Source organism: Ascaphus truei, unplaced genomic scaffold, assembly GCF_040206685.1.
Source record: "Ascaphus truei isolate aAscTru1 unplaced genomic scaffold, aAscTru1.hap1 HAP1_SCAFFOLD_939, whole genome shotgun sequence".
Taxonomy (NCBI): Eukaryota; Metazoa; Chordata; class Amphibia; order Anura; family Ascaphidae; genus Ascaphus; species Ascaphus truei.
This window is the reverse complement of record NW_027457278.1, coordinates 97499-120811: the sequence shown is the minus strand read 5'-3', so window position 1 is coordinate 120811 and position 23313 is coordinate 97499. Positions and strand designations below refer to the sequence as shown.

General features: G+C 61.9%; 1 protein-coding gene and 1 pseudogene across 1 annotated transcript; one reads left to right on the top strand and one right to left on the bottom strand.

The window, feature by feature from the left end:
* Positions 1-196: 196 nt before the first annotated feature.
* Positions 197-2170, top strand: LOC142486539 (uncharacterized; annotated as a pseudogene).
* A 1918-nt stretch (positions 2171-4088) lies between these two features.
* On the bottom strand, positions 4089-23294 carry LOC142486542 (tRNA (cytidine(32)/guanosine(34)-2'-O)-methyltransferase-like). Its single transcript, XM_075585125.1, is given in 12 exon segments — positions 4089-4452; positions 6999-7102; positions 7258-7318; positions 7320-7342; positions 11783-11885; positions 13266-13319; positions 17571-17623; positions 20807-20885; positions 21026-21128; positions 21251-21320; positions 22588-22737; positions 23101-23294. Coding segments are annotated over 11 exon segments (993 nt in total). The 5' UTR covers positions 22709-22737; positions 23101-23294; the 3' UTR covers positions 4089-4230.
* Positions 23295-23313: the final 19 nt, after the last annotated feature.

Sequence of the window (23313 nt, the reverse complement as noted above, 5' to 3'; positions counted from 1 at the left end):
TGAGCACAGTAGTGAGCAGGGCACTGAGCACAGTAGTGAGCACAGTAGTGAGCACAGTAGTGAGCAGGGCACTGAGCACAGTAGTGAGCACAGTAGTGAGCAGGGCACTGAGCACAGTAGTGAGCACAGTAGTGAGCAGGGCACTGAGCACAGTAGTGAGCACAGTCAGTGAGCAGGGCACTGAAGGTTCCCCGTTTGTCTGCAGGTGGATTACACGAACCCGAACTCGTACATCAACGTGATCATCGGCCTGTCCACCTTCCTGTCCTTCTACGGGTACCTCCTCTTCTATAAGGCCACCAAGGCCGCCCTGCAGGGTCACCGCCCGCGCTCCAAATTTATCTGCATCACCCTGGTGCTGGCGCTGTGCGGCTTACAGAATGGCATCCTGGAGACCATGGCGCGCTGGGGGCCATCCCCTGTGTGCCACCCTTCAATGTGGAGACTCGCTCCCAGAGTGAGTGCCAGGGGGGGGGAGGGGGCAAGTGAGTGCCAGGGGAGGGGGCAAGTGAGTGGCCAGGGGAGGGAGGGGGGCAGTGAGTGCCAGGGAGGGAGGGGGGCAGTGAGTGTCTGGGAGGGAGGGGGTAGTGAGAGCCTGGGGAGGGAGGGGGTAGTGAGAGCCTGGGGAGAGAGGGGGGGGGCAGTGAGTGCCTGGGGTGGGAGGGGGGGCAGTGAGTGCCTGGGGTGGGAGGGGGGGCAGTGAGTGCCTGGGGTGGGAGGGGGGGGGCAGTGAGTGCCTGGGGTGGGAGGGGGGGCAGTGAGTGCCTGGGGTGGGAGGGGGGGCAGTGAGTGCCTGGGGTGGGAGGGGGGGGCAGTGAGTGCCTGGGGTGGGGAGGGGGGGGGGGCAGTGAGTGCCTGGGGTGGGAGGGGGGAGGGGGGGGGGGCAGTGAGTGCCTGGGTGGGATGGGGGGTGGGAGGGGGGGGGCAGTGAGTGCCTGGGGTGGGAGGGGGGGGGGAAGTGAGTGCCTGGGGTGGGAGGGGGGGGGGGCAGTGAGTGCCTGGGGTGGGAGGGGCAGGTGAGTGCCTGGGGTGGGAGGGGGGGGCAGTGAGTGCCTGGGGTGGGAGGGGGGGGGCAGTGAGTGCCTGGGGTGGGAGGGGGGGGGGCAGTGAGTGCCTGGGGTGGGAGGGGGGGGGGCAGTGAGTGCCTGGGGTGGGAGGGGGGGGGGCAGTGAGTGCCTGGGGTGGGAGGGGGGGGCAGTGAGTGCCTGGGGTCGGGAGGGGGGGGCAGTGAGTGCCTGGGGTGGGAGGGGGGGGCAGTGAGTGCCTGGGGTGGGAGGGGGGTCAGTGAGTGCCTGGGGTGGGAGGGGGGGCAGTGAGTGCCTGGGGTGGGAGGGGGGGGGGCAGTGAGTGCCTGGGGTGGGAGGGGAGCAGTGAATGCCTGGGGTCGGGAGGGGGGCAGTGAGTGCCTGGGGGAGGGCAGTGAGTGCCTGGGAGGGAGGTAGGGGGGTAAAGCGAGTGTCTGAGGAAGGTCTCTATGCATAGGAAACTCGGGGGGGGGGAGATCTGTGCATAGGACACGGGGGGGGAGTTCTGTGTATAGGACACGGGGGGGAGTTCTGTGTATAGGACACTCGGGGGGGGAGTTCTGTGTATAGGACACGGGGGGAGTTCTGTGTATAGGACACTCGGGGGGGATGTCTCTCTGTATAGTAACCGAGCTTCTCTCCCCCTCGGTCGCACCGCAGCCATCTTTAATTACTCCTGACCATGGAGATGTTCTTTATCAGCCTGTTTGCCCGTTACTGTTTCGGCGTGTGGAGCCGTGTCCGGAGCGAGCCCCTCGCTGCCCCCAGGGCATGAAGAGCAAGTCCTCGCAGACCGCCCCGTACGGCTTCTCCGCGGCGGAGGCGGCTCTGGGCATGAACTTGGGCGACGCGGGCGACGGCGACGAGAGCCTGTGCCGCATCGAGCACGCACCGCTGGACAAGTTCTACTTCCTGCAGCCCCCGGAAAACATGGCGGCCCTTTCTAGGTTTAGTAAGGCCAGCCCGTGGGGGGAACCGAGGACCCCAGGGGGGGGCAGAGGCCCGGCGCTGCGAAAACTCAGCTCTTCCACAGAGCAAGAGCGTGACGTGTGCGAAGGAGCCACGCCCCCCGCGCCTGGGACAGGAGGGGGCAGGTGCAGGCCCAGATTAATTACATCAGCAATAACGAAGTGACGGTGGTGTGAAGGCCGGACGCCTGAATTACATTGTGACCAGCGTCCATTCATATGGCAGCTCTCCTCCGCCCGCACACACAGCCCTCCCCCCTCCCCCACACAGCCCTACCCCCTCCGCCCGCACACACACAGCCCTCCCCCTCCGCCCGCACACACACAGCCCTCCCCCCTCCGCCCGCACACACACCTCCCCCTCCACCCGCACACACAGCCCTCCCCCCTCCGCCCGCACACACACAGCCCTCCCCCTCCGCCCGCACACACACAGCCCTCCCCCTCCGCCCGCACACACAGCCCTCCCCCCTCCGCCCGCACACACAGCCCTCCCCTCCGCCCGCACACACACAGCCCTCCCCCTCCCCCCGCACACACAGCCCTCCCCCTCCCCCCGCACAACACACAGCCCTCCCCTCCGCCCGCACACACACAGCCCTCCCCCTCCCCCCGCACACACACAGCCCTCCCCTCCGCCCGCACACACACAGCCCTCCCCCTCCCCCCGCACACACACAGCCCTCCCTCCGCCCGCACACACACAGCCCTCCCCCTCCCCCCGCACACACACAGCCCTCCCCTCCGCCCGCACACACAGCCCTCCCCCCTCCGCCCGCACACACAGCCCTCCCCTCCGCCCGCACACACACAGCCCTCCCCTCCGCCCGCACACACACAGCCCTCCCCTCCGCCCGCACACACACAGCCCTCCCCCTCCCCCCGCACACACACAGCCCTCCCCTCCGCCCGCACACACACAGCCCTCCCCTCCGCCCGCACACACACAGCCCTCCCCTCCCCCCGCACACACACAGCCCTCCCCTCCCCCCGCACACACACAGCCCTCCCCCTCCGCCCGCACACACACAGCCCTCCACCCGCACACACACACAGCCCTCCCCCTCCGCCCGCACACACACAGCCCTCCCCTCCGCCCGCACACACACAGCCCTCCCCCTCCCCCGCACACACACAGCCCTCCACCCGCACACACACACAGCCCTCCCCCTCCCCCCGCACACACACAGCCCTCCCCCTCCCCCCGCACACACACAGCCCTCCCCCCTCCGCCCGCACACACACAGCCCTCCCCTCCGCCCGCACACACACAGCCCTCCCCCTCCCCCCGCACACACACAGCCCTCCCCCTCCCCCCGCACACACACAGCCCTCCCCCTCCGCCCGCACACACACAGCCCTCCACCCGCACACACAGCCCTCCCCCCTCCGCCCGCACACACACAGCCCTCCCCCTCCGCCCGCACACACAGCCCTCCCCCCTCCGCCCGCACACACACAGCCCTCCCCCTCGCCCGCACACACACAGCCCTCCCCCCTCCGCCCGCACACACAGCCCTCCCCCTCCGCCCGCACACACAGCCCTCCCCCCTCCGCCCGCACACACAGCCCTCCCCCCTCCGCCCGCACACAGCCCTCCCCCCGCACACACAGCCCTCCCCCTCCGCCCGCACACACACACAGCCTCCCCTCCGCCCGCACACACAGCCCTCCCCCTCCGCCCGCACACACAGCCCTCCCCCCTCTGCCCGCCCGCACACACAGCCCTCCCCCCTCTGCCCGCCCGCCACACACAGCCCTCCCCCCTCTGCCCGCACACACAGCCCTCCCCCCTCTGCCCGCACACACACACAGCCCTCCCCCCTCTGCCCGCACACACACACAGCCCTCCCCCCTCCGCCCGCACACACACACACAGCCCACTCCCCTCCCGCACACAGCACTCCCCTCCCGTCTCTGCCAGCACGCACGCACCCCTCCCGTCTCCGCCCACGCCTCCGCCCCTCGCGTAGACACACACACACCTCCTGCTTTGGTATTTTTGGGCACGATTGCTTCCACCCCCGTCTCTCCCCCTCCCCCTGCGTGTTAGTCGGCGTTCCCGTGACCGGTCGCAGCTTTTTCAGGAAATGTGTAAAAAAAGAAACCATTTGTCTTTATTTTTCTCACAATAAAATAGTTATAAATAGTCCGTAAGCGCAAATCCTGATTATTTGGTAAAAGACGAAGAAATAAAACCAATTAAAACATAAATCTCTCAGAATAAAACTGGGACATCACGGGGATATTACCAAGCGCTCCATTCCTGGCACCGCAGCCGCGCAGGCAGCCGCTTCCTGATTGGCTGAGAGAGGCGCAGGGAGGGGCTTGTCCGAGGGGGAGGGGCGTCTCTCCTTTGCCAGCATGTTGTTCTTCTTTAGGAAGCAGGCCTCCTGATAGGGCGGGCGGATGGGGGGCTGCGTGGGGGGCACGTAGCTGTATTCTTTCCCTGTCTCCAGCTGCACAAAGTGAGTCAGAGAGCTGTGTAAATGAGGGACTGCGCCCAGCCACGAAACCCCAACCTGCGCCGGACGCAAGAGACGGCTGCAGGGACGCAGCGCGCCGCGCTCTCACCTCCCAGGGGGAACCAGTCTACTGACTGCAGGACGCAGCGCGCCGCGCGCTCTCACTGTCACCTCCTCACAGGGAACCAGTCTACTGACTGCAGGACGCCGCGCGCTCTCACTGTCACCTCCTCACAGGGGAACCAGTCTACTGACTGCAGGACGCAGCGCTCTCACTGTCACCTCCTCACAGGGGAACCAGTCTACTGACTGCAGGACGCCGCGCGCTCTCACTGTCACCTCCTCACAGGGGAACCAGTCTACTGACTGCAGGACGCCGCGCTCTCACTGTCACCTCCTCACAGGGAACCAGTCTACTGACTGCAGGACGCAGCGCGCCGCGCGCTCTCACTGTCACCTCCTCACAGGGGAACCAGTCTACTGACTGCAGGACGCCGCGCGCTCTCACTGTCACCTCCTCACAGGGAACCAGTCTACTGACTGCAGGACGCAGCGCGCCGCGCGCTCTCACTGTCACCTCCTCACAGGGGAACCAGTCTACTGACTGCAGGACGCCGCGCGCTCGCACTGTCACCTCCACACAGGGGAACCAGTCTACTGACTGCAGGACGCAGCGCGCTCTCACTGTCATTTCCTCACAGGGGAACCAGTCTACTGACTGCAGGACGCCGCGCGCTCTCACTGTCACCTCCACACAGGGGAACCAGTCTACTGACTGCAGGACGCCGTGCGCTCTCACTGTCACCTCCTCACAGGGGAACCAGTCTACTGACTGCAGGACGCAGCGCTCTCACTGTCACCTCCTCACAGGGAACCAGTCTACTGACTGCAGGACGCCGCGCGCTCTCACTGTCACCTCCTCACAGGGAACCAGTCTACTGACTGCAGGACGCCGCGCGCTCTCACTGTCACCTCCTCACAGGGAACCAGTCTACTGACTGCAGGACGCCGCGCGCTCTCACTGTCACCTCCTCACAGGGAACCAGTCTACTGACTGCAGGACGCCGCGCGCTCTCACTGTCACCTCCTCACAGGGAACCAGTCTACTGACTGCAGGACGCCGCGCGCTCTCACTGTCACCTCCTCACAGGGAACCAGTGTACTGACTGCAGGACGCAGCGCTCTCACTGTCACCTCCTCACAGGGAACCAGTCTACTGACTGCAGGACGCCGCGCGCTCTCACTGTCATTTCCTCACAGGGAACCAGTCTACTGACTGCAGGACGCCGCGCGCTCTCACTGTCACCTCCTCACAGGGGAACCAGTCTACTGACTGCAGGACGCAGCGCGCTCTCACTGTCACCTCCTCACAGGGAACCAGTCTACTGACTGCAGGACGCAGCGCTCTCACTGTCACCTCCTCACAGGGAACCAGTCTACTGACTGCAGGACGCCGCGCGCTCTCACTGTCACCTCCTCACAGGGGAACCAGTCTGACTGCAGCGCGCCGCGCGCTCTCACTGTCACCTCCTCACAGGAACCAGTCTACTGACTGCAGGACGCAGCGCGCTCTCACTGTCACCTCCTCACAGGGGAACCAGTCTACTGACTGCAGGACGCCGTGCGCTCTCACTGTCACCTCCACACAGGGGAACCAGTCTACTGACTGCAGGACGCCGCGCGCTCTCACTGTCACCTCCTCATGGGAACCAGTCTACTGACTGCAGGACGCAGCGCGCTCTCACTGTCACCTCCTCACAGGAACCAGTCTACTGACTGCAGGACGCAGCGCGCTCTCACTGTCACCTCCTCACAGGGGAACCAGTCTGACTGCAGGACGCAGCGCGCTCTCACTGTCACCTCCACACAGGGGAACCAGTCTACTGACTGCAGGACGCAGCGCGCTCTTACTGTCACCTCCACACAGGGGAACAGTCTACTGACTGCAGGACGCAGCGCGCTCTCACTGTCACCTCCTCACAGGGGAACCAGTCTACTGACTGCAGGACGCAGCGCGCTCTCACTGTCACCTCCTCACAGGGGAACCAGTCTACTGACTGCAGGACGCCGCACGCTCTCACTGTCACCTCCACACAGGGGAACCAGTCTACTGACTGCAGGACGCCGCACGCTCTCACTGTCACCTCCTCACAGGGGACCAGTCTACTGACTGCAGGACGCAGCGCGCTCTCACTGTCACCTCCTCACAGGGGAACCAGTCTACTGACTGCAGGACGCCGCGCGCTCTCACTGTCACCTCCACACAGGGGAACCAGTCTACTGACTGCAGGACGCCGTGCGCTCTCACTGTCACCTCCTCACAGGGGAACCAGTCTACTGACTGCAGGACGCCGTGCGCTCTCACTGTCACCTCCTCATGGGAACCAGTCTACTGACTGCAGGACGCAGCGCGCTCTCACTGTCACCTCCTCAGGGGGTCTGACATAAGGCACGAATCCCGTTATTGTGTATATGACAGCGTGACAGGGGGCAGTTATATCCCTGCTCTCAGTTGCCCCCCTCAGATGCCCGGGTCTCACCTGGAGGGGGTAGGTTCGGTCTGAGTCGTATGCGCTCAGATCCCCGCAGGCCAGGAACGGCACAATGACCCGGTTAGGACCTTCCAGTTGGTTGAAGTCCACATCTAACGGGAGGCAGAAAGGAACCGCGTTTACCACAGAATGTACCGGAGCTGAAGCACTCGGCCATGTAACGACTTCTCGAGAGGCAGCGACGGCGGACCCCTCAGCACTGCGGGACCCTCCATGCGAGGAATACTCAGGGGTGAGAAGTACTCACCGTAGCAGTGGTCCAGCAGGGGGTTGGACATGTTTGGGATATATCCGTCTGGGGGGCCAAAAACCCCGACACACAACGAAGGCTTCTGCAGGCGGGAGGCAGAGGGGGGAGTCAGGAGCAGTATGGGGGGGGGGAAGGGGGGTGGGGAGAAGAGAGTCAGGAGCAGTATGGGGGGGGGAGTCAGGAGAAGTATGGGGGGGGGGGGTCAGGAGCAGTATGGGGGGGGGTCAGGAGCAGTATGGGGGGGGGGGTCAGGAGCAGTATGGGGGGGGGGGAGTCAGGAGCAGTATCTGATCCCTTTAGGAGGGGGTATTTCTACGTGCTGATCCCTTTAGGAGGGGGGTATTTCTACGTGCTGATCCCTTTAGGAGGGGGGGTATTTCTACGTGCTGGTCCCTTTAGGAGGGGGGTATTTCTACGTGCTGATCCCTTAGAAGGGGGGGTATTTCTACGTGCTGATCCCTTTAGGAGGGGGGGGGGGTATTTCTACGTGCTGGTCCCTTTAGGAGGGGGGTATTTCTACGTGCTGGTCCCTTAGGAGGGGGGTATTTCTACGTGCTGGTCCCTTTAGGAGGGGGGGTATTTCTACGTGCTGGTCCCTTTAGATGGGGGGGGGGGGGGGTATTTCTACGTGCTGGTCCCTTTAGGAGGGGGGTATTTCTACGTGCTGGTCCCTTTAGGAGGGGGGTATTTCTACGTGCTGGTCCCTTTAGGAGGGGGGTATTTCTACGTGCTGGTCCCTTTAGGAGGGGGGTATTTCTACGTGCTGGTCCCTTTAGGAGGGGGGTATTCTACGTGCTGGTCCCTTTAGGAGGGGGGTATTTCTACGTGCTGGTCCCTTTAAGAGGGGGGTATTTCTACGTGCTGGTCCCTTAAGGAGGGGGGGTATGTTCTACGTGCCGATCCCTTTAGGGGGGGGGGGGGGGTATATTTCTACGTGCCGGTCCCTTTAGGAGGGGAGGGGGGATATATTTCTACGTGCCGATCCCTTTAGGAGGGGGGGGGTATTTCTACGTGCCGATCCCTTTAGGAGGGGGGGGGGGGGTATTTCTACGTGCCGATCCCTTTAGGAGGGGGGGGGGGCGGGGTATTTCTACGTGCCGATCCCTTTAGGAGGGGGGGGGGGGGTATTTCTACGTGCCGATCCCTTTAGGAGGGGGGGGGTATTTCTACGTGCCGATCCCTTTAGGAGGGGGGGGGGGTATATTTCTACGTGCCGATCCCTTTAGGAGGGGGGGGGGTATTTCTACGTGCCGATCCCTTTAGAGGGGGGGGGGGGTTATATTTCTACGTGCCGATCCCTTTAGGAGGGGGGGGGGTATTTCTACGTGCCGATCCCTTTAGGAGGGGGGAGGATATATTTCTACGTGCCAATCCCTTTAGGAGGGGGGGGGTATTTCTACGTGCCGATCCCTTTAGGAGGGGGGAGGATATATTTCTACGTGCCAATCCCTTTAGGAGGGGGGGGGGGGTATTTCTACGTGCCAATCCCTTTAGGAGGGGGGGGGGGGGTATTTCTACGTGCCGATCCTTTAGGAGGGGGGGGGGGGTATTTCTACGTGCCGATCCCTTTAGGAGGGGGGAGGGGGGTATTTCTACGTGCCGATCCCTTTAGGAGGGGGGGGGGGGGGGTATTTCTACGTGCCGATCTTTTTAGGAGGGGGGGGGGTGGGGTATTTCTACGTGCCGATCCCTTTAGCAGGGGGGGGGCGGTATATTTCTACGTGCCGATCCCTTTAGGAGGGGGGGGGGGGGGGTATATTTCTACGTGCCGATCCTTTAGGAGGGGGGGGTATTTCTACGTGCCGATCCCTTTAGGAGGGGGGGTATTTCTACGTGCTGATCCCTTTAGGAGGGGGGGGGGGTATTTCTACGTGCTGGTCCCTTTAGGAGGGGGGTATTTCTACGTGCTGGTCCCTTTAGGAGGGGGGTATTTCTACGTGCTGGTCCCTTTAGGAGGGGGGGGTATTTCTACGTGCTGGTCCCTTTAGATGGGGGGGGGGGGGGGGGTATTTCTACGTGCTGGTCCTTTAGGAGGGGGGTATTTCTACGTGCTGGTCCCTTTAGGAGGGGGGTATTTCTACGTGCTGGGTCCCTTTAGGAGGGGGGTATTTCTACGTGCTGGTCCCTTTAGGAGGGGGGTATTTCTACGTGCTGGTCCCTTTAGGAGGGGGGTATTTCTACGTGCTGGTCCCTGTAAGAGGGGGGGGTATTTCTACGTGCTGGTCCCTTAAGGAGGGGGGTATTTCTACGTGCCGATCCCTTTAGGGGGGGGGGGTTATTTCTACGTGCCGGTCCCTTTAGGAGGGGGGGGGGGGGTATATTTCTACGTGCCGGTCCCTTTAGGAGGGGAGGGGGGATATATTTCTACGTGCCGATCCCTTTAGGAGGGGGGGGGGGGTATTTCTACGTGCCGATCCCTTTAGGAGGGGGGGGGGGGTATTTCTACGTGCCGATCCCTTTAGGAGGGGGGGGCGGGGTATTTCTACGTGCCGATCCCTTTAGGAGGGGGGGGGGGGTATTTCTACGTGCCGATCCCTTTAGGAGGGGGGGGGGGTATTTCTACGTGCCGATCCCTTTAGGAGGGGGGGGGGGGTATATTTCTACGTGCCGATCCTTTAGGAGGGGGGGGGGGTATTTCTACGTGCCGATCCCTTTAGGAGGGGGGGGGGGTATTTCTACGTGCCGATCCCTTTAGAGGGGGGGGGGGTATATTTCTACGTGCCGATCCCTTTAGGAGGGGGGAGGATATATTTCTACGTGCCAATCCCTTTAGGAGGGGGGGGGGGGTATTTCTACGTGCCGATCCCTTTAGGAGGGGGGAGGATATATTTCTACGTGCCAATCCCTTTAGGAGGGGGGGGGGGGTATTTCTACGTGCCGATCCCTTTAGGAGGGGGGGGGGGGGGGTATTTCTACGTGCGATCCCTTTAGGAGGGGGGAGGGGGGTATTTCTACGTGCCGATCCCTTTAGGAGGGGGGGGGGGGGGGTATTTCTACGTGCCGATCTTTTTAGGAGGGGGGGGGGGTGGGGTATTTCTACGTGCCGATCCCTTTAGCAGGGGGGGGGGGCGGTATATTTCTACGTGCCGATCCCTTTAGGAGGGGGGGGGGGGGGTATATTTCTACGTGCCGATCCCTTAGGAGGGGGGTATTTCTACGTGCCGATCCCTTTAGGAGGGGGGGTATTTCTACGTGCCGATCCCTTTAGGAGGGGGGGGGGGGTATTTCTACGTGCCGATCCTTTAGGAGGGGGGGGGGGGGGTATTTCTACGTGCCGATCCCTTTAGGAGGGGGGGGGGGGGGGGTATTTCGACGTGCCGATCCCTTTAGGAGGGGGGGGGGGGTATTTCTACGTGCCGATCCCTTTAGGAGGGGGGGGGGGTATTTCTACGTGCCGGTCCCTTTAGGAGGGGGGGGGGTATTTCTACGTGCCGATCCCTTTAGGAGGGGGGGGGTATTTGTACGTGCCGATCCCTTTAGGAGGGGGGGGGGGTATTTCTACGTGCCGATCCCTTTAGGAGGGGGGGGGGGGTATTTCTACGTGCCGATCCCTTTAGGAGGGGGGGGGGGGTATTTCTACGTGCCGATCCCTTTAGGAGGGGGGGGGGGGTATTTCTACGTGCTGATCCCTTTAGGAGGGGGGGGAGGTATTTCTACGTGCCGATCCCTTTAGGAGGGGGGGTGGGCTGGGGGGGGGGGGTATTTCTACGTGCCGATCCCTTTAGGAGGGGGGGGGGGTTATTTCTACGTGCCGATCCCTTTAGGAGGGGGGGGGGGGGTATTTCTATGTGCCGATCCCTTTAGGAGGGGGGTATTTCTACGTGCCGATCCCTTTAGGAGGGGGGGGGGGGGCATTTCTACGTGCCGATCCCTTTAGGAGGGGGGGGGGGGGGTATTGCTACGTGCCGATCCCTTTAGGAGGGGGGGGGTATTTCTACGTGCCGATCCCTTTAGGAGGGGGGGGGGGTATTTCTACGTGCCAATCACTTTAGGAGGGGGGTATTTCTACGTGCCGATCACTTTAGGAGGGGGGGGGAGAGGGTATTTCTACGTGCCGATCCCTTTAGGAGGAGGGGGTGGGTATTTCTACGTGCCGATCCCTTTAGGAGGGGGGGGGGGGGTATTTCTACGTGCCGATCCCTTTAGGGGGGGGGTTTCTACGTGCCGATCCCTTTAGGAGGGGGGGGGGGGGTATTGCTACGTGCCGATCCCTTTAGGAGGGGGGGGGGGGTATTGCTACGTGCCGATCCCTTTAGGAGGGGGGGGGGGTATTTCTACGTGCCGATCCCTTTAGGAGGGGGGGGGGGGTATTTCTACGTGCCGATCCCTTTAGGAGGGGGGGGGGGGGGGTATTTCTACGTGCCGATCACTTAGGAGGGGGGTATTTCTACGTGCCGATCACTTTAGGAGGGGGGTATTTCTACGTGCTGATCCCTCGCGGTCGCGTAGAGTTGCTCTTAGCGCCAATCTATTCCCAATATGGATTACACAAAGGAATAAATGAGCGCGGCAGTGTTATTACCGATACTGGAGTTGCGGCTGCTCCGTGGTTTGGCGCACGTCACCTCCCTGAAGAAGATCTTCAGCTGCGAGTAGAGCAGCGTGACGTCCTTACCCCGGAATATCTGAGGAAGAGCAGCAATCAGCAACAATCCCCAAACCCTGTGATACAGCCGCACCCCCTAAACCCCGTGTTACAGCCGCACCCCCAAACACCGTGTTACACCGCACCCCCTAAATCCCGTGTTACATCGCACCCCCAAACCCCGTGTTACAGCCGCACCCCCCAAACCCTGTGATACAGCCGCACCCCTTAAACCCGTGTTACAGCCGCACCCCCTAAACCCCGTGTTACAGCCGCACCCCAAACACCGTGTTACACCGCACCCCCTAAATCCCGTGTTACAGCCGCACCTCCCCAACCCCGTGTTACAGCCGCACCCCCCAAACCCCGTGTTACAGCCGCACCCCCCCAAACCCTGTGATACACCGCACCCCCTAAATCCCGTGTTACAGCCGCACCCCCTAAACCCCGTGTTACAGCCGCACCCCCAAACACCGTGTTACACCGCACCCCCAAACCCCGTGTTACAGCCGCACCCCCCAAACCAGTGTTACACCGCACCCCCAAACCCCTGTGTTACACCGCACCCCCAAACCCGTGTTACAGCGCACCCCCCAAACCCCGTGTTACAGCCGCACCCCCCTAAACCCCGTGTTACACCGCACCCCCTAAACCCTGTGTTACAGCCGCACCCCCAAACCCCGTGTTACACCGCACCCCCTAAACCCCGTGTTACACCGCACCCCCCAAACCCTGTGTTACAGCCGCACCTCCCCAACCCCCGTGTTACAGCCGCACCCCCAAACACCGTGTTACACCGCACCCCCCAAACCCCGTGTTACAGCCGCACCCCCCAAACCCCGTGTTACAGCCGCACCCCCCAAACCCCGTGTTACAGCCGCACCCCCCAAACCCCGTGTTACAGCCGCACCCCCCAAACCCCGTGTTACAGCCGCACCCCCCAAACCCCGTGTTACAGCCGCACCCCCCAAACCCCGTGTTACAGCCGCACCCCCCAAACCCCGTGTTACAGCCGCACCCCTAAACCCCGTGTTACAGCCGCACCCCCCAAACCACGTGTTACACCGCACCCCCCAAACCCTGTGTTACACCGCACCCCCCAAACCCGTGTTACACCGCACCCCCCAAACCCCGTGTTACACCGCACCCCCCAAACCCCGTGTTACACCGCACCCCCCAAACCCCGTGTTACATCGCACCCCCAAACCCCGTCTTCCAGCTGCACCCCAAACCCCGTGTTACACCGCACCCCCCAAACCCCGTGTTACACCGCACCCTCAAACCCTGTGTTACACCGCACCCCCCAAACCCCGTGTTCACACCGCACCCCCAAACCCCGTCTTCCAGCTGCATCCCCCAAACCCCGTCTTCCAGCTGCATGCACAGCGCAGGGACAGACACGTGGCGGGAATCCACCCACCTTAGCCACAAAGGTGCCCCCTCTGCTCAGCACGTGTGTGGTGATGTTCAGGGCCTGAGGGGAAGGAAACACAGTGACAGTCAGATCTGAGACAGCGTGACGAGGGACACAGTGATCTGCACGGCGCGCCGCATGGCGAGGGACACAGTGATCTGTACGGCGCGCCGCATGGCGAGGGACACAGTGATCTGTACGGCGCGCCGCATGGCGAGGGACACAGTGATCTGTACGGCGCGCCGCATGGCGAGGGACCACAGTGATCTGCACGGCGTGCCGCATGGCGAGGGACACAGTGATCTGCATGGCGTGCCCGCATGGCGAGGGACACAGTGATCTGCACGGCGTGTCGCATGGCGTGTCGCATGGCGTGTCGCATGGCGAGGGACACAGTGATCTGCACGGCGTGCCGCATGGCGTGTCGCATGGCGAGGGACACAGTGATCTGCACGGCGTGCCGCATGGCGTGCCGCGTGACACAGTGATCTGCACGGCGTGCCGCATGGCGAGGGACACAGTGATCTGCATGGTGTGTCGCATGGCGAGGGACACAGTGATCTGCACGGCGTGCCGCATGGCGAGGGACACAGTGATCTGCACGGCGTGCCGCATGGCGAGGGACACAGTGATCTGCACGGCGTGTCGCATGGCGTGCCGCATGGCGAGGGACACAGTGATCTGCACGGCGTGCCGCATGGCGAGGGACACAGTGATCTGCATGGCGTGCCGCATGGCGAGGGACACAGTGATCTGCACGGCGTGCCGCATGGCGAGGGACACAGTGATCTGCACGGCGTGTCGCATGGCGTGTCGCATGGCGAGGGACACAGTGATCTGCACGGCGTGCCGCATGGCGTGCCGCGTGACGAGGGACACAGTGATCTGCACGGCGTGCCGCATGGCGAGGGACACAGTGATCTGTATGGCGTGTCGCATGGCGAGGGACACAGTGATCTGCACGGCGTGCCGCATGGCGAGGGACACAGTGATCTGCACGGCGTGCCGCATGGCGAGGGACACAGTGATCTGCACGGCGTGCCGCATGGCGAGGGACACAGTGATCTGCACGGCGTGCCGCATGGCGTGTCGCATGGCGAGGGACACAGTGATCTGCACGGCGTGTCGCATGGCGAGGGACACAGTGATCTGCACGGCGTGTCGCATGGCGCGCCGCATGGCGAGGGACACAGTGATCTGCACGGCGTGCCGCAGGGCGAGGGACACAGTGATCTGCACGGCGTGTCGCATGGCGTGCCGCAGGGCGAGGGACACAGTGATCTGCACGGCGTGCCGCATGCGTGCCGCATGGCGAGGGACACAGTGATCTGCACGGCGTGTCGCATGACGAGGGACACAGTGATCTGCACGGCGTGCCGCATGGCGAGGGACACAGTGATCTGCACGGCGTGTCGCATGGCGAGGGACACAGTGATCTGCACGGCGTGTCGCATGGCGAGGGACACAGTGATCTGCACGGCGTGACGCAGGGCGAGGGACACAGTGATCTGCACGGCGTGTCGCAGGGCGAGGGACACAGTGATCTGCACGGCGTGTCGCAGGGCGAGGGACACAGTGATCTGCACGGCGTGTCGCATGGCGTGTCGCAGGGCGAGGGACACAGTGATCTGCACGGCGTGCCGCATGGCGTGCCGCATGGCGAGGGACACAGTGATCTGCACGGCGTGTCGCATGGCGAGGGACACAGTGATCTGCACGGCGTGTCGCATGGCGAGGGACACAGTGATCTGCATGGCGTGCCGCAGGGCGAGGGACACAGTGATCTGCACGGCGTGCCGCATGGCGTGCCGCATGGCGAGGGACACAGTGATCTGCACGGCGTGTCGCATGACGAGGGACACAGTGATCTGCACGGCGTGCCGCATGGCGAGGGACACAGTGATCTGCACGGCGTGTCGCATGGCGAGGGACACAGTGATCTGCACGGCGTGTCGCATGGCGAGGGACACAGTGATCTGCACGGCGTGACGCAGGGCGAGGGACACAGTGATCTGCACGGCGTGTCGCAGGGCGAGGGACACAGTGATCTGCACGGCGTGTCGCAGGGCGAGGGACACAGTGATCTGCACGGCGTGTCGCATGGCGTGTCGCAGGGCGAGGGACACAGTGATCTGCACGGCGTGCCGCATGGCGTGCCGCATGGCGAGGGACACAGTGATCTGCACGGCGTGTCGCATGGCGAGGGACACAGTGATCTGCACGGCGTGTCGCATGGCGAGGGACACAGTGATCTGCATGGCGTGCCGCATGGCGAGGGACACAGTGATCTGCACGGCGTGTCGCATGGCGTGCCGCATGGCGAGGGACACAGTGATCTGCACGGCGTGTCGCATGGCGTGTCGCATGGCGAGGGACACAGTGATCTGCACGGCGTGTCGCATGGCGAGGGACACAGTGATCTGCACGGCGCGCCGCATGGCGTGTCGCATGGCGAGGGACACAGTGATCTGCACGGCGTGTCGCATGGCGTGTCGCATGGCGAGGGACACAGTGATCTGCACGGCGTGCCGCATGGCGTGTCGCAGGGCGAGGGACACAGTGATCTGCACGGCGCGCCGCATGGCGAGGGACACAGTGATCTGCACGGCGTGTCGCAGGGCGAGGGACACAGTGATCTGCACGGCGTGTCGCATGGCGAGGGACACAGTGATCTGCACGGCGTGTCGCACGGCGTGTCGCATGGCGAGGGACACAGTGATCTGCACGGCGTGTCGCATGGCGAGGGACACAGTGATCTGCACGGCGTGTCGCATGGCGAGGGACACAGTGATCTGCACGGCGTGTCGCATGGCGAGGGACACAGTGATCTGCACGGCGTGTCGCATGGCGTGCCGCATGGCGAGGGACACAGTGATCTGCACGGCGTGTCGCAGGGCGAGGGACACAGTGATCTGCACGGCGTGTCGCATGGCGTGTCGCATGGCGAGGGACACAGTGATCTGCACGGCGTGTCGCATGGCGTGTCGCAGGGCGAGGGACACAGTGATCTGCACGGCGTGCCGCATGGCGTGCCGCATGGCGAGGGACACAGTGATCTGCACGGCGTGCCGCATGGCGAGGGACACAGTGATCTGCACGGCGTGTCGCATGGCGAGGGACACAGTGATCTGCACGGCGTGTCGCATGGCGTGCCGCATGGCGAGGGACACAGTGATCTGCACGGCGTGCCGCATGGCGAGGGACACAGTGATCTGCACGGCGTGCCGCAGGGCGTGTCGCATGGCGAGGGACACAGTGATCTGCACGGCGTGTCGCATGGCGTGTCGCAGGGCGAGGGACACAGTGATCTGCACGGCGTGTCGCATGGCGAGGGACACAGTGATCTGCACGGCGCGCCGCATGGCGTGCCGCAGGGCGAGGGACACAGTGATCTGCACGGCGTGTCGCATGGCGAGGGACACAGTGATCTGCACGGCGTGTCGCATGGCGTGTCGCATGGCGAGGGACACAGTGATCTGCACGGTGTGCCGCATGGCGAGGGACACAGTGATCTGCACGGCGTGTCGCATGGCGAGGGACACAGTGATCTGCACGGCGTGCCGCAGGGCGAGGGACACAGTGATCTGCACGGCGTGTCGCATGGCGTGCCGCATGGCGAGGGACACAGTGATCTGCACGGCGTGTCGCATGGCGTGCCGCATGGCGAGGGACACAGTGATCTGCACGGCGCGCCGCATGGCGAGGGACACAGTGATCTGCACGGCGTGTCGCATGGCGTGTCGCATGGCGAGGGACACAGTGATCTGCACGGCGCGCCGCATGGCGAGGGACACAGTGATCTGCACGGCGCGCCGCATGGCGAGGGACACAGTGATCTGCACGGCGTGTCGCATGGCGAGGGACACAGTGATCTGCACGGCGTGTCGCATGGCGAGGGACACAGTGATCTGCACGGCGTGCCGCATGGCGTGCCGCATGGCGAGGGACACAGTGATCTGCACGGCGTGCCGCATGGCGAGGGACACAGTGATCTGCACGGCGTGTCGCATGGCGAGGGACACAGTGATCTGCACGGCGTGCCGCAGGGCGAGGGACACAGTGATCTGCACGGCGTGTCGCATGGCGTGCCGCAGGGCGCGCCGCATGGCGAGGGACACAGTGATCTGCACGGCGTGTCGCATGGCGTGCCGCAGGGCGCGCCGCATGGCGAGGGACACAGTGATCTGCACGGCGTGTCGCATGGCGTGCCGCATGGCGAGGGACACAGTGATCTGCACGGCGTGTCGCATGGCGAGGGACACAGTGATCTGCACGGCGTGCCGCATGGCGTGCCGCAGGGCACGTACTCACCGCCAGCAGCAGCTGAGCCTGGATATACTCATCAATATCATGCAGGCCCGTCACTGCAAGGAACAGGAAGTGACATCAGCAGCAACTCCAACCTGACCAGTCCCAGCAAGTCCCCCCGTCACCTCACAATGTGACAGCACAGGGACACAGAACAGGTCACCCCCCCCCCCCCCCGTCACCTCACACTGTGACAGCACAGGGACACGGAACAGGTCACCCCCCCGTCACCTCACACTGTGACAGCACAGGGACACAGAACAGGTCACCCCCCCCCTCACACCGTGACAGCACAGGGACACGGAACAGGTCACCCCCCCCCCCCTCACACTGTGACAGCACAGGGACACAGAACAGGTCACCCCCCCCTCATACTGTGACAGCACAGGGACACGGAACAGGTCACCCCCCCTCATACTGTGACAGCACAGGGACACGGAACAGGTCCCCCCCCCCCCGTCACCTCATACTGTGACAGCACAGGGACACGGAACAGGTCCCACCCCCCCCCCCCCGTCACCTCATACTGTGACAGCACAGGGACACAAAACAGGTCACCCCCCCCTCCGTCACCTCATACTGTGACAGCACAGGGACACGGAACAGGTCACCCCACCCCCCCCTCATACTGTGACAGCACAGGAACACGGAACAGGTCACCCCCCCCCCCCCCGTCACCTCATACTGTGACCGCACAGGGACACGGAACAGGTCACCCCCCCGTCACCTCATACTGTGACAGCACAGGGACACGGAACAGGTCACACCCCCGTCACCTCATACTGTGACAGCACAGGGACACGGAACAGGTCACCCCCCGTCACCTCATACTGTGACAGCACAGGGACACGGAACAGGTCACACCCCCCCCCCGTCACCTCATACTGTGACAGCACAGGGACACGGAACAGGTCACCCCCCGTCACCTCATACTGTGACAGCACAGGGACACGGAACAGGTCACACCCCCGTCACCTCATACTGTGACAGCACAGGGACACGGAACAGGTCACCCCCCCCCCCCCGGTCACCTCATACTGTGACAGCACAGGGACACGGAACAGGTCACCCCCCCCCCGTCACCTCATACTGTGACCGCACAGGGACACGGAACAGGTCACCCCCCCGTCACCTAATACTGTGACAGCACAGGGACACGGAACAGGTCACCCCCCCCCCCCTCATACTGTGACCGCACAGGGACACGGAACAGGTGTCCCCCCCCCCCCCGTCACCTCATACTGTGACAGCACAGGGACACAGAACAGGTCACCCCCCCCCCCCGTCACCTCATACTGTGACAGCACAGGGACACGGAACAGGTCACACCCCCGTCACCTCATACTGTGACAGCACAGGGACACGGAACAGGTCACCCCCCGTCACTTCATACTGTGACAGCACAGGGACACGGAACAGGTCACCCCCCCCCCGTCACCTCATACTGTGACAGCACAGGGACACAGAACAGGTCACCCCCCCCCCCCGTCACCTCATACTGTGACAGCACAGGGACACGGAACAGGTCACCCCCCCCCCCCGTCACCTCATACTGTGACCGCACAGGGACACGGAACAGGTCACCCCCCCCGTCACCTCATACTGTGACAGCACAGGGACACAGAACAGGTCACCCGTCACCCCCCCCCGTCACCTCATACTGTGACCGCACAAGGACACGGAACAGGTCACCCCCCATCACCTCATACTGTGACAGCACAGGGACACAGAACAGGTCACCCCTCCCCCCCCCGTCACCTCATACTGTGACAGCACAGGGACACGGAACAGGTCACACCCCCGTCACCTCATACTGTGACAGCACAGGGACACGGAACAGGTCACCCCCCGTCACCTCATACTGTGACAGCACAGGGACACGGAACAGGTCACCCCCCGTCACCTCATACTGTGACAGCACAGGGACACGGAACAGGTCACACCCCCGTCACCTCATACTGTGACAGCACAGGGACACGGAACAGGTCACACCCCCGTCACCTCATACTGTGACAGCACAGGGACACGGAACAGGTCACCCCCCGTCACTTCATACTGTGACAGCACAGGGACACGGAACAGGTCACCCCCCCCCGTCACCTCATACTGTGACAGCACAGGGACACAGAACAGGTCACCCCCCCCCCCGTCACCTCATACTGTGACAGCACAGGGACACGGAACAGGTCACCCCCCCCCCCCGTCACCTCATACTGTGACCGCACAGGGACACGGAACAGGTCACCCCCCCGTCACCTCATACTGTGACAGCACAGGGACACAGAACAGGTCACCCGTCACCCCCCCCCCCCCGTCACCTCATACTGTGACCGCACAAGGACACGGAACAGGTCACCCCCCATCACCTCATACTGTGACAGCACAGGGACACAGAACAGGTCACCCCTCCCCCCCCCGTCACCTCATACTGTGACAGCACAGGGACACGGAACAGGTCACACCCCCGTCACCTCATACTGTGACAGCACAGGGACACGGAACAGGTCACCCCCCGTCACCTCATACTGTGACAGCACAGGGACACGGAACAGGTCACCCCCCCCCGTCACCTCATACTGTGACAGCACAGGGACACAGAACAGGTCACCCCCCCCCCCGTCACCTCATACTGTGACAGCACAGGGACACGGAACAGGTCACCCCCCCCCCCGTCACCTCATACTGTGACCGCACAGGGACACGGAACAGGTCACCCCCCCGTCACCTCATACTGTGACAGCACAGGGACACAGAACAGGTCACCCGTCACCCCCCCCCCCCCGTCACCTCATACTGTGACCGCACAAGGACACGGAACAGGTCACCCCCCATCACCTCATACTGTGACAGCACAGGGACACAGAACAGGTCACCCCTCCCCCCCCCGTCACCTCATACTGTGACAGCAGAGGGACACGGAACAGGTCACACCCCCGTCACCTCATACTGTGACAGCACAGGGACACGGAACAGGTCACCCCCCGTCACCTCATACTGTGACAGCACAGGGACACGGAACAGGTCACCCCCCCCCGTCACCTCATACTGTGACAGCACAGGGACACGGAACAGGTCACCATGGAACAATCTACAATGAGCAGGCACGGAGAAACAAGGGACATCTTTATGCACTTACTCGGCCTGGGCGTCTCCCCCAGGGAAGCAGCGACAGGAAGTACAAGGCACTTTGTGATGACATAAGTAATCCATTTCACAGAGACACACGTTTAACCCCTTACCGTCCGGCGCACCATCACACACAACCATATCAGCCGGCTGTCCCTCAAAGTGTCGGATAATCTCATGCGCGGTGGAGACCTGCGGGCAGAGATAACAACTAGTACCTGCATGCAGGTAACCTGGACCTGTGTCCCCCTCCTCCCTCCCCCCCCCCCCAACGCTGGCTTCATACTGTGTCGCATCAATCATTATCTCCAAACACCGGGGTTCTGGTGCACCTTGGTGATGTCTCCCTGTATCTGGATCACCCCGGGGAGAGGAGCCATGGCCTGCAGATCCACTGCCACGATCTTCACCTCGGAGCTCTGCGCATCACTGCGCCTGAAGGGAAGCACAGCGTTATGATAACAGCAGCTCCCCATGTACACACTGCACCCCACACACCCGGCAATGCTCTGCAGAGCCCCCAGCTATATAATACTACACACGCGAGGTCTGCTCACCTGAGCTTCCGGCTGAGCACCTGGCTCCAGCTCCCAGGGGCCGCACACAGATCCACTGCTCTCTGCACCCCTGTGAGAGACAAGAACACAGCACAACGTATAACTCCCGCTCCCCAACACTCACGGGATGTATTCACGCTGCTCAATATCTCTCTAAAGCAGCAACCCAGGAGGCAGTTTCCCCCACTGTTGCTTATTTTTTTCCATTTGATTGAAGCAGGGATTTTTTTCGGTGCTGAACCCCCTTAATTTTCAGCTTCGGGGACCACCTCTTTCCCAAGATACTTTCCTCCATAGGGGGTACCAGCAGACACTCTGGCTTGCTAGCTGGGTTCATTTAATGGTGGATTTTCAAAGCCCCCGCGTCCTGCGGCCAATAGGACGATGTGACATCATCCGACGTGACTTTTTGTTGGCTCACGAGGGAGCGTTAAACTTTGCCGAGATCCCGGCACACGCCCCTTCGGAAGTATTTTGGGAAACAGGGAATCCCGGGAGCAGAAATGAATGGGGCTCAGCTCCGGAGACCCCTGCTTCAATCCCAAGTAAACTAAATAAATGAAGTTTAAAAAGCCGCTTGGATTGCTTCTTTAAAGGAGCAATTCCGCAAAGGAGCAAAGTGATCTAACCCAGCGACACGTCTAAGGGGCCTCACGTCGGGAATTCCTACCTTTTTATTACCCAAATCGGACACAGGTAGTTTTAATGTATTATTTAAACTGAGACTTGGGAGGGGTTTGATTTCCATTGGCTGCTCCCTTGTGTGATGTCATTGTGTGATCAGCAGGTGCTTGTACGGCCAGACTCCACCCTCCCCATCTCCTGTTATCTTTACTGGTTCTCTCAACCAGGGGGGGTAAGGGGGAACAAAACACCCGATTCACAAACACTTCCCCATTCAGAGTCCCAGAGAAATTCAACTGGGCGACTATGTTGGATCGCACCTTTAAATGCTGGAAGGCTAAACAGCATTGCAAAGATGAACCTCTTCACCACCCAAGGGCACATAACTCGCGTACAAGTCCGTTCTTGCTTTGCAATATGTCGCTTGCCTCGCACGCAGCAAAGGGGTTAATCAAAGAGCCAATAGTGTACATGCTGCAAAATCCACACAAGCTGCGCTTTATATATTGATGCACAGGATGGATATTCCTGATTACCCTTCGACAACAGACATCAAATTAAAGTATAAACCTGTAAGATAAACTATGCACGAGAGTGGACGTCCCCAGGGCTCCTGGAGCCGGAATTTGAGCCCCTGGATGCAGACACAGGCTGCTGCTGCCCTGACATTACTCCTTATAACAATAACGTAGCTGCCCTGTGCAGGAGAGTACCCTGGAAGAGCTGGTATTCCTCATCAAGTTGCAGGAGTTTGAAGGCGCTGCGGGCTCTCCAGCCCTCCTCTTTGGCCAGACGGTAATAAATGTCCCTCTTGTCCTTGGAGGAACGTCCCATGTTGTATCAGTGCTGCCCAAACCTCAGACCTGGTAGGGAGAGCAAGGTACCCACAGTGAGCCCCTTCACCTCCAGTAACGCGTCTTCCAGAGAAGTATTAACACAGCGCAGACAGCGCACAGCGTTCCCTTACAATAGGTGCAGGATTGCACCGGACCTCACTAACCCGATCACCCCATGCACAGTGTGAGCTTACTGTATGAATGCATTGTACTATAAGCGCAGATCTGCGCAGCAGCTCACATATACACCCACTAATGTAACTTATGTAACTGTATTTGTACCATGTATTATGTGTCTTCTTAACTCTATGTCCGGGACATACGCGAGAACGTGAGGTAGCTCTCAGTGTATTACTCCCTGGTAAAAGTTCTATGAATAAATATACTAACGGTGACTTTTATAGAGATGCATCTCCCCGGAATTAGAAGCTGGTGGATCAGGGGGGGGGGGCCTTCCTCTTATATGTGTCAGGTTATATTCCTGTACATAACAACGGGCACACAGAACAATAATCACTGTGCTTCTTATTATCTGTATGGCTCTAACATATCCCGCCGCGCAGTACTGTGTGTGAGGCTCCTGTCCCCAGGAGCTTACACTCG